This window comes from Cynara cardunculus (assembly GCF_001531365.2).
Source record: "Cynara cardunculus var. scolymus isolate 2C chromosome LG 7, CcrdV1, whole genome shotgun sequence".
Lineage (NCBI taxonomy): Eukaryota > Viridiplantae > Streptophyta > Magnoliopsida > Asterales > Asteraceae > Cynara > Cynara cardunculus.
In genome coordinates this window covers 15,148,630-15,161,347 of record NC_037534.1, presented here as the reverse complement: position 1 = coordinate 15,161,347, position 12,718 = coordinate 15,148,630, and the positions used below count along the sequence as shown (strand labels likewise).

Below are 12,718 nucleotides of genomic sequence, written 5' to 3'. Positions count from 1 at the left end.
TAAGTTTGAAAAACATAAATGACAAGTCTCCTTGTCGGCAACTTTTTCAAGTCTACCTCTTATATCATTCAAGCTGACGTGCTTATCATGGCTTATCTCTAAGTCCATGGCACTTTAACACTTTCAAAGTGATCAACTCGTCAAGAAGTGTGCTTGGCTTTATAAAATTTGAATGAAATAGTGGAACAGACTTACGTCACCACGCTTGATAGAAACATTTTCCCAAATCCACTTTTATACCAAAACATATTTACGTCACCACGCTTGGTAGGAAGGTTTCCCAAAATATAGTTTCATACCAAAACAGACTTACGTCAGCACGCTTGATAGAAACATTTTCCCAAATCCAATTCCATACCAAAACATACTTACGTCACCACGCTTGGTAGGAACATATCTTAAAAAGATATAAAATACCCTTTTATAAATCCATAATTAAACCCAATAATAAACATTTTTAAATTATATAAATGTCTTAGAATATTAAACACTTAAAATAATCAAATATATGTTATCCGGACAAGTTATCCGGATATACAATTCGGACAACACTTGTCCCTTTTGTCCGGATTACCCTTTTGTCCAATTTACTAATCCGGACAACCCTTGGTCGATTAAGACTAAATCACATAACTCATGTCCGGTATAAGGCAATCCGGACAACACATGATCGATTTAAAACTAAACCGTTCAATACTTGATCGATTTATAACTAATCTGCACAACCCTTAGGCGATTTAAGACTAAACCGCACAACACTTGGTCGTATTCCTACTTCTCCGTTCAAAACCTTTGTCCGATTTACATAATTCAAAATCTCACTAACTCCCTAAATCGCATGACTCCTGAGCGATTTACAACTAAGTCGGTCACCTCTTGTCCGGTTTAAGAGTAATCCGGACAAGCTTTGTCCGATTTATACTTAGTCCGGTTACCCTTTGTTCGAATAAAGAACCTTAATTAAAATACTGATTTCTTTCCAATAATAAACAACATTCAAGTAAAACCAGTAACAAATTTTATGCAAAAAGGTTTAAAAAAATCACTCACCTTGAAGTAACAACTTAGATTTTGAAGAAGATGAAAACAAAATGATTCCAAACTTGATCTCCGGTTGATTCTTTCTCCAAGTCTCACAACTCTCAATTGAGGCAAGAAGATTGCCTTTTCACCAAAACTTCATATATATACTTTACTCATTTGGAAAGTCGGTCTAACCCCATCTCTAATCACATGCATGCATACATAAATATAATTTTATGCACACACATGCACATGCATGTCTATATCATGCATACATACATAGATATATATATATATATATATATCCAATATTTTGCATATATTCCAAGTATGAAATATACATAGTATGAAATATACATACTTACATATTTTAACCCATGTAAACATGTATTCATATAAACAGTTAACTCATATAATAAATACCTTGGGTAATGATCAGGACTCGGTTATTATATTATCCACCCTTCAAAAGAATTCCATCCCGGAATTCCTTTAATCAAAGAGCCATGGATAATCTGCTCTCATAACTGACTCCAACTCCCAAGTTGCCTCTGGTCCTTTGTGAAACTTCCACTGTACTTTAACTAGACTGATTTCTTTATTTCTCATTCGGTCAATTACGGCTTCTGGCGTTTCCACAAAGTTCAGCTTACTGTCCAGTTTGACCTCTAGTAATGATACAGCGAGACTCGGATCTGCTAAACATTTCTGTAAATTCGATACATAGAAAGTGTTGTGAATTTGACTAAGCTCTTATGGTAGTTCTAACTGGTACGCCACTGGCCCGATTCGTTTACTTATCTTGAATGGTCCAACATACCTCGGACTGAGCTTACCCTTCTTCCCAAATCTGATGACACCCTTCCATGGCGAAACTTTCAACATCACAAAATCACCTACACAAAATTTAATCGGCTTTCTACGATTATCAGCATAACTTTTCTGGCCATCTTGTGCTGTTCTGATTCTTTCTCGGATTTGTTCAATCTTGTCTGAAGTTTCTTGGACAATTTCAGGACCCGTTAACTGCCTCTCACCCACCTCATTCCAACACAACGGCGTTTGACATTTACGTCCATACAATACTTTATATGGTGCCGCTTGGATGCTGAAATGATAACTGTTGTTATACGTAAATTCTATTAGTGGCAAATGATCTTTCCACGATCCCTCGAAATCAATGATACAACTTCTCAACATATCTTCGAGAGTCTGGATAGTTCTCTCAGTTTGCCCGTCAGTTTGTGGATGATAAGCTGTACTTAGCCGAATTTCAGACCCCAAAGCTTTCTGCAAACTTTCCCAGAACTTTGAGGTGAAACAGCTATCTCTATCAGAAACAATAGACAATGGAACACCGTGCCTAGTTATAATTTCTTTGATGTAAACCTGAGCCAGCTTTTCTAAAGAGAAATTTTCTCTTATAGGTAGAAAATGTGCTGACTTAGATAGGCGATCAACAATTACGCAGATCACGTCATACCCCTTTGGAGATCGAGATATCTTCATGACGAAATCCATTGTAATGTGATCTCATTTCCACACAGGAATCTCCAATGATTGAAGACTTTCATATAGTTTCTGATGTTCGATCTTAACCTGTAGGCACGTTAAACACTGTTCCACATATCTAGCTATGTATTTCTTCAATCCAGGCCACCAATAAAAAGATTTTAGATCTCGATACATTTTATTGGTACCTGGATGAATAGAGTATCGAGACTTATGGCTTTCATTAAAAATAACTTTTCGGATATCCCCAAAACTTGGTACCCAAATTCGCCCTTGAAAACACATAATCCCTTTGTCGTTTGGTTCCAAGGTTGAAATCATCTTACCCAACCTTTCTGATTTGATAAGATCTTCTTTCACAGCTTCCTTCTGACATCTCAGAATTTCTTTATGGATATCAGGGACTAAACTTATTCTCATTGCCATAGTTTGGATAGTCCCGCTTCTTTCTTTTCTACTTAAAGCGTCAGCTACCACGTTGGCTTTTCCTGGATGGTAAAGGATTTCACAATCATAATCATTAACAAGTTCAATCCACTGACGCTGTCGCATATTTAAATCTTTTTGGTTGAACAGATGATGTAGACTCTTGTGATCTGTATAAATCTGGCACTTCATTCCCAGAAGATAATGCCTCCAGATTTTTAGAGCGAATACTACCGTGACTAACTCCATATCATGAGTCGGATACTGCTTCTCATGATCCTTCAATTGTCTTGATGCATAAGAAATTACCTTTCCCCTTTGCATCAGAACACATCCCAACCCTAACTTTGAAGCATCACCATATACCACAAAATTTTCGGATCCATCAGGCAGGGTTAACACCGGCGCACTACAGAGGTGATTCTTTAATAGTTGGAAAGCTTCTTGCTGTTCTTTTTCCCACTGAAACTTAATATTTTTCCGAGTCAATTTGGTCAATGGCATGGCTATCTTAGAAAAGTCCTGAATGAACTTACGGTAATAGCTTGCCAGTCCCAAAAAGCTTCGGACTTCAGAAGGAGTCTTTGGAGCTTTCCATTTTCAACTGCTTCTATTTTTGCTGGATCTACTTGTACCCCTACTTCTGAAATAACGTGAACCAAGAATTGAACTTCCCTTAACCAGAACTCACATTTGGACAGCTTGGCATACAACTTTTCTCTTTTCAATAATTCCAATATCAAACGAAGATGTTCTGCATGTTGTTCTTCGGTTTTAGAGTATATAAGAATATCATCGATAAATACAATGACAAATTTATCAAGGTATTCTTTACATACCCTATTCATTAAATCCATAAAAGCTGCCGGCGCATTAGTTAAGCCGAATGGCATAACTAGAAATTCATGATGCCCATACCTTGTTCGAAAAGTTGTTGTAGCAACGTCTTCCTCCCTGACTTTTAGATGATGATATCCTAACCTCAAATCAATTTTGGAGAAATAACTTGCTCCTACCAGTTGATTAAATAAGTCATCAATTCTTGGTAGAAGATACTTGTTCTTGATGGTTAATTTATTCAATTCTCGATAGTCTATACACATTCGCATAGATCCATCTTTCTTCTTGACAAACAAGACCGGAGCACCCCAAGGTGAAGTGATGGGTCTAATGAATCCTTTATCAGTCAGATCCTTCAACTGAGTAACCAACTCTTTCAATTCCGAAGGAGCCAGTCTATATGGTGCCTTGGCCACTGGTGCTGTCCCAGGTATAAGATCAATCCGGAATTCAATGACTCGATCTGGTGGTAACCCAGACAAATCCTCTGGAAAGACTTCCGGGTATTCATTAACGATTGGAATCAATTCCTGTTTCCCTTTTTTTCTTTGTATCAATAACATATGCTAAACACCCCTGACATCCCTTCCGAATAGACTTTTGGGCTTTCAACACAGATAATAAACTAGTATGATGATCCTGACGATCACCATAAATAATAATTGTTTCTTGATCTAGCATAGTAATTATGATCATCTTTTTATTACAAACAATACTGGCATGATGCTTTGCCAACCAGTCCATACCCACCACTATATCAAACTCTTTCATCGGCATAGGGAACAGTCGAATCGGTAACTTACGCCCCTCAATAATAATAACACAATTATTGAATACTCTAGTAATAAATTCTTGACTATTAGCAGTGTCAACTACTAATTCGTTATCTAGTTGCACAAAATTCAGACATGCTGATTGAGCAAATGATAGTGATACAAATGAATAATTTGCACCAGAATCAAACAACACCTTAGCACGTATAGAATTCAAAAGAAAAGTACCTGTTACTACATCTGGGGTTGCTTCTGCCTCGTTCTTTGTCATTTGGAACGATCTACCCCTGGCTCCACTCTGGCCTCCCCTCGATGCACTAGGCCTTCCATGGTTACTGGGAGTATTTCCTCCCATTGTCAGACGAGGAGCTCTCAATTGTGGATAGTTTGGTCGAATGTGGTCAGGTGAATTGCACTAAAAACAACTTTTGGGTGTAGTGCAATCCCTTGACAAATGCCTTGTCTCCCCACAACGATAACATCTCTTTGGTTCAGAGGGACAACTTCCCTGGTGTATCTGCTGACACTGCGGGCTGGTTCTAATAGGAGGTAACTGAGGAGCACGGTTATCTGATTTAATAAATTTGGGTCTTCGAAAACTGACTGAAGACCCTTTCCACTTTCTTTTCTCAACAAATTTCTCTTCACCATGCCGATTTTTATTTCTTTCAGTAACTTCAGCGGCATTGACAGCTAGAGAAAAAGTTTCATGATTCATAGCAATCACGAACTCCCGAATAGAAGGTTTCAGACCCCAAATATACCTTTCTACCTTTCGGGATTCTGAAGATACGTAATGTTCAGCAAAACGGGAAAACTCAATAAATTTCTTGGTATAATCCCGCACAGATCTATTCCCTTGTTCCAATTTCAGAAAATCTTCTTTCATTTGCCTTACTGCAGTCTAGAACAGAATTGTGTTTTAAATTTACTCACAAATTCTTCCCAAGACATTGTTTGCAGTGTATTTGGTTATGCCGAGGACTCCACATCCCACCAATATAAGGCATTAGATTTGAGCATAGATACTGCAAATCTAACCTTATTTTCTTCAGAACACCTACTAGTGTTAAATACCGATTCAATCTTTTTTATCCAGCACTTTGCTTTAACTGGATCTCTCTCTCCTGAAAAGGTTGGAGGTTTACATGTCAGAAACATCTTTATATCTCCTCCCCGATTATTGCTGCCTGCTGAAGGAGCTGGAGGATTAATTCCAACTCGCTCAGTTTCTATTCTAGCTGGCAGTCCCATAATGGATATTAAAGTTTCCCTCAGTTTTCCTATTTCTTCTGCTAGATCATTTCTAGTTATAAACTCTGATTGTTGCCTTTGTCCTTGTTGAGCATTCCCGGAAATAGATTCCTCTTGATCAGGGCGAATCTCAGTCTGACTTCTCTCAGGAATCTGACTTCTTCCTCTACCTCTACCCCTACCCCTTCCACGTCCTCTACTCCTTAAAGCATAGGTTGGTGGATTAACGGGAGATTCCTCCCTTTCTTCAGATTCAGGGTGGGCAATTCTCTCTGATCTTCGTGATCGGCTAGACATCTGCAGATATTTTAGTATTAAATATCACGTATTCACATTCCCAAATATAATATGGTGTCCGAGTATAAGTATGTACCTGTAAATTCATAATTACATTGGTCATTTGTAATTCGAATTCACCTTACATACTGCCCTCTTTAACCCATTATATTTTATTCCTAGTTATACTAATTATGTCCGGGACTCTTAACATGCAAATGACAGTTTAAGTCTAGGCATCATGCTTTGAATACCTAAATCTCTTAAACTAAGGCTCTGATACCACTTCTGTAACACCCCCAAACACCACATTTGCATATAACACATATTTCATTACATAGAAATATAGTTTACAACACAAGGTTCCACTAGTACAAGGATTCTTATATGTACAAAATCTACATATGAATAATTCCAAAACGAATCTTGTACTAACATATGTAATACAACATATATCTTCAAAGTAAGTTACCAAAAGTTGATCTTCAAAAGCAGATAACAGGTTAGGAAAATAATCACATTTTCCCTTTCCCCTAATTATCCCTGGACCCCGTTATTCCTGCACCGCATATTTTAAAGACAGAAAATGAGGGTTAGACCAGAAGGGTCTAGTAAGTAAATCCCTTCCTTGCAAATGCAGGGTGATGAACACCAAAATATGATAAAGTAACTTTGCTTAGAAATATTTTACAATACAAACAAATGATGCAATTCACAATAACATGTGAAATAGAATATACCCAAGAACCTCAATTCTATAAAATACCTCTTCTTAAAGATCCAACGTTCCCAATATGAAACAAATATTATAACCAAAACTTTTTGAATCATTAGACCATTCCTTTGTAAATATTGATAGAAAAGATTTAAGGCAATACTTGCCTGTTATGACAAACTATTTTCCCCTTCTCAATAACATCTAAATTATTATTTCTAATAGGAATAATATCTTTAATTCATCAGGTCACAAAGAAATGATGACTCAAAGTTATTAAATCCAATAAGTAACAATAATAAGAGTTATAATATTATCCACATATGACAATGCCACCCTTATTCCAAGTACACCTCTCCTTGATATGTCACTCTTATTCCTCCATCAAAACATGGCTACTTATTATAACAGACATTAGTCACCACGTCTGAAAGTACCCATTCCCATTTCCAAGCCAGAATAGATAAAAGTCACCATGGCTGGGGGAACTACCACTTAAAACAAGTTTCATACCAAAACAAACTTATATCACCACGCTTGCTAGAAAGAGTTTTACAAAATCCACTTCCATACCAAAACAGACTTACGTCACTATGCTTGGTAGGAAGGTTTCCCAAAATATAGTTTCATACCAAAACAGACTTACGTCACCACGCTTGGTAGGAACATATCTTAACAAGATATAAAATACCCTTTTATAAATCCATAATTAAACCTAATAATAAACATTTTTAAATTATATAAATGTCTTAGAATATTAAACACTTAAAATTATCAAATATAAGTTATCCGGATATACAATCTGGACAACACTTGTCCCTTTTGTCCGATTTACTAATCTGGACAACCCTTGGTCGATTAAGACTAAATTGCATAACTCATGTCCGGTATAAGGCAATCCGGACGACACATGATCGATTTAAAACTAAACCGCTCAATACTTGATCGGTTTATAACTAATCCGCACAACCCTTAGGCGATTTAAGACTAAACCGCACAACACTTAGGCAATTTAAGACTAAACCGCACAACACTTGGTCGTATTCCTACTTCTCTGTTCAAAACCTTTGTCCGATTTACATAATTCAAAATCTCACTAACTCCCTAAATCGCATGACTCTTGAGCGATTTACAACTAAGTCGGTCACCTCTTGTCCGGTTTAAGAGTAATCCGGACAAGCTTTGTCCGATTTATACTTAGTCCGGTTACCCTTTGTCCAAATAAAGATCCTTAATTAAAATATTGATTTCTTTCCAATAATAAACAACATTCAAGTAAAACCAGTAACAAATTTTATGCAGAAAAGTTTAAAAAAATCACTCATCTTGAAGTAACAACTTCGATTTTGAAGAAGATGAAAACAACATGATTCCAAGCTTGATCTCCGGTTGATTCTTTCTCTAAGTCTCACAACTCTCAAATGAGGCAAGAAGATTGCCTCTTCACCAAAACTTCATATATATACTTTCCTCATTTGGAAAGTCGGTCTAACCCCCTCCCCAGTCACACGCATGCATATATAAATATAATTTTATGCACACACATGCACATGCATGTCTATATTATGCATACATACACACACACACAGATATATATATATATATATATATATATATATATATCCACATATTTTGCATATATTCCAAGTATGAAATATACATACTTACGTATTTTAACCCATGTAAACATGTATTCATATAAACAATTAACTCACATAATAAATACCTTGGGTAATAATCAGGACTCGGTTATCACATTTTTCCAGTCCCTCCTGGACCATCTATGAAGAACACTCCTGAACGACCATCGTCTATGTGCTTCATGATCTCATCGTATGCATATTTTTGGTCGAAATTTAGGGATTCTCGGGCACGTAAATGTTCATCTTGCACAACTATGGAGTATTCCTCTTGTACCTCACGAAAACTTCCAAATTGTAAGTTGGTATCTACATTTATCTTTGGAAGATCGAAATCATTAAGATTTTTACCCATAGATTGTAGAGAGCTTGTGATGTCAGTTAGGACCATATTCCGAACTCGGTCAACACTTTTGCATTGTCATCTATAATCTTCTGAAAGTGAAACGTAATGTTGATCCCATAACTTGCGAACATCTCCTGGCTCACAATAAATTAATATTGTTGCAAATAGCCTCCTTAGAGCTTTGGGAAACTGAAATAAAGAAGCCTCTGCAAGATATTGGGATAAGTTATCGTCTTTCTCTATTAAGCCTCTCTCAAGTGCTGCTTTCCGGAATGTCGGGTATAATATGCCATTGACTGTGAATAGATCTATAAAAGATGTAGGCCCACTAATATGAGATAAAAGTAGGCATAGGTAGTACCGCTCTCCTTCAGTAGGATTAGCATAAACCAATTGTCCTATCATTGATCCTTGTTTTCTCTAATTCCAACGACGTGCGCTCTCATTCCATGTGTAATGTTTTGGAAAGCTTTTATATACATGTTTTCTTGCACTCTTGTCTTCTTTATTTCTGTCGAAAAATGCAGTCAACATTGTTCGTTTACCACTCTCTCTAGCAACAATATATGTTATTATATCATCATCTCTGAACCTAACCATCTGCTTATTAAGGAAATGTATTTGCAAAGCCATCACATAAGGTTGAATTTGAGAAAGCGCAAAGCTAAAAATTTGCCACATTGCCTCCGGTGGGGAGACATAACGCGCATCTTGAAACCTTTTAATCTCATTAATAACATTTTGTCTTTCGTCTGGATCTATATGCATAACTTGTTTATCATGACCTTTGTAAATAGATTTGAAGAGATATTTCATAGATGTTATACTTGAGCAAGCCTCAACATTAATATGACAGTTGAACTTCATTAACAATTTTGGGTTATACGGGACAACCCATCTATTATACAGTGCATTGCCCCGTACATTCACATCTCTTCCAATATTTCTCCTCCGGTATAACTGATATGAGTTCTCAGCCTGTGATGTTTTATCGTTGAATTCTCTAGGATATCTAAAACGATAGATTTTTGGCTCACCTTGCATGCAAGGACTGGACGGTCGTAAATGACCGCAAGGACCATGCATCATGTGTTGGACAACCAACTGGTGCATTTCAGGATACTTTGTTGGGTCAGGAATTTCAGTACATACAATATTGTCGTAATGATCTGGATTGGTCATTTTGTCATCAGGTCTCATTATCATGAAAAAATGTGCATGCGACAATCCACGCTTCTAAAACTCGATGACATAAACATACGCCTTGACAGTGCCGAGGATCTTCTTCTRGAAGAGTTGGTCCTTGAGATCCTCTAATTTGGCATGAAAAATTCTTGCAACAAGGTCCGGTCGATCTTGTGCAGTCTGACTGGGCAATAGCTCTTTAAGGATTTCTGGCCATTTTGGATTACACGTCATTGTAAGGAATATATCAGGTTTTCTGTCATCTTGAACTAAAGCCATAGCATCCAAAAATCGTCGCCACTTGTCACGTGGGCCTCCTATAAAACTTGCAGGCAACACAACTCGTTGTCCAACTCTACTTGGTTGAACTTCACCAGTATTAACGCAATCCACAATGCCTTGATATAAATCCGCTCTTATCTTGGTTTGGTTAAGTTCACAGAAACGCAAACGTGAAGTCTCGATCTTGATGTAGGTATCTACCACGAATTGTTGTAGTAATCTTCCCCCCAATAGAATGACATAATCGTTTGAACGGATCTGGAACTTGTAACAATAGTATTCCCGCATAGCTATAATATTTCTACCCCTTCTTACATAGGTCTCTGTGTAATGTTTTGAAACATTTAAACTAATGATATCTATGCTTTCAAAACTAATTAGTTACTTCATATAATATATTAACATATGCGATAGAATTTGTACCTTCAGAATCATCCTCCATGATTTCGTTGTCATCAACAACTTCACCGATAGGCACTCCATGTCTTGGAATTTTAGAATGGCACCCAGACTCACCTTTTGGAAAGAACAAAGGATAAGACAATGGATCGTAACAACCGAGGTGAGATTGAATTTCTTAGCTATAGTCAGACCTCCCGTATACAACAATACTTCTCTTATATGCAGTGATGTTGTCATTGCCTTCAACCCAAATACTAGCAACCTAAAGAATGTGATTATTTAATAGAGTCTATATTATGTATCATATGTGTTTCGAAGATAAAAAAGAAAATGTTTTTATTCAAACCTCAGATGTAGTCGGTCGGTTGTATACCCTCTGGTCATGTTCCACCGATGCATTCAAAGTGACTCTATGATTGTTGAGTGGTCCTAATTCTGCAAGGGTTCGAAATGTTCTCACGTATGGATTCGTAGCAAGAACACGCGTCAAAATGTCAATGATACTTCTATCAAGATTGGGCCATTGGAGTCTATGTGAAAACTCAGACTCAGCATCATAAAAATATAACTTTAAATACCTAGGTCGTCCATCCCTTAGAACTAACTGATCAATTTTATGATATACTCCTCCATGTGCATGAAAAGTATATACACCGGATGTCATATTATTCATTRTCTCATCCAAAGTTACACCTATCGATGTGAAAGAAAAGTTCGTGTTGTATGCACGTATGTTGTGCCTAAACATTTTGCCCAATTCAGATTATGATGTGAAGAGATTGTATAATTCTTCGGAAATGGGAGAGTATKCTWACTTTGTCTTCCCACTCATGCAGCAGAAGGAAGGGAATTCAAACTTGAATCATTTTGCTCCGCAATGAGTACATGCAAGTTGTTCATTCAAAAGGCGATGTTCCTTAGGTATACGCCTGTAAATATAATCKTRTGGATCTTCCTCAAGGGTGCCATTTCGGTTTGATGAGTTGACAATGACCACAGTAGAGGTTTCTACATCTAAGACATTTGAATGTAAAAATATGGTTAACATTTAAGAACTAAACCTATGTAAAAATATACTTATCATTAACGAACTATATCTATGAATACAAGAATGTAAAAAGTAAAATTAAATAATAATTTTCAAAACTATAAATGTTCTGTTGGAAAAAAAATTGCATCATATATGAAGTTACGATAATACAAAATTGATGCTTGAATATACATATTAAAGATATGGATTTTACGTATAACATCCATCACTTCATTGTTCTCTATGGTAGTTGTCAATGTTTCAATGCTTGTATGTGGGTTATCACTTGTTGCTGTTATGTTTTTTTTTCTTATATCGTAGATAATAATTTCTATTATAAGTTCTCCTTCTTTCAACAAGGACTACTGCACTAACTGATGTTGTATCCGCTGCAGCTAAATTGGTGACAGGTGTTGCACTAACTGGTATGATGTTTGTTGCATTGAAATTGGTGACATGTGATTGACTTTTTCTCTCAGCAAGGACTATTGCTCTAACTGGTGTTGTATCCGCTGCAACTAAATTGGTGACAGATGTTGCACTAATATATCACATTATGGATATGGATACAAAGTCACATGTAAAGATAAAACTTTATTACTATTAGCTCTTCATGACTGCAGGTTCAATTTCTAAATCTTTTATTTTGCAAAGATAAAACTTTATTACAATTTGTAACACACAATCAGCAGGACAATGCAATTCAGTAAACCACTTATGAGACWMCAATAAAATAGGAGACAAGAAAGCATACCTATGTCTTAGTCGAAGCCAAGATGCAAAAGCCTCCAGAGCCTGAATGTAATTTATAAAAAGGTCACAGAACAAATATGAATAGTGAGAAAAAAAATTATATCTCATAAGGCAGCAAGAATGCAAAATAAATGTGTTTTTCCCCTTATATGCAGCAAGAAAATTCTATATCTCATAAGATAGCAAGAATGCAGAATCCACATACATAATACAACAGAGAAAAGGAAAAAGGGAATTTGATTTCAAGTTATTGTCTATAGA

General features: G+C 36.4%; 1 protein-coding gene across 1 annotated transcript; it reads right to left on the bottom strand.

Moving 5' to 3' along the window:
• Positions 1 to 9,225: 9,225 nt before the first annotated feature.
• Positions 9,226 to 10,005, bottom strand: LOC112515220. Its single transcript, XM_025121891.1, has one exon. It carries the CDS (start codon positions 10,003 to 10,005, stop codon positions 9,226 to 9,228), a length of 780 nt encoding a protein of 259 aa, XP_024977659.1.
• Between the last annotated feature and the right edge of the window lie 2,713 nt (positions 10,006 to 12,718).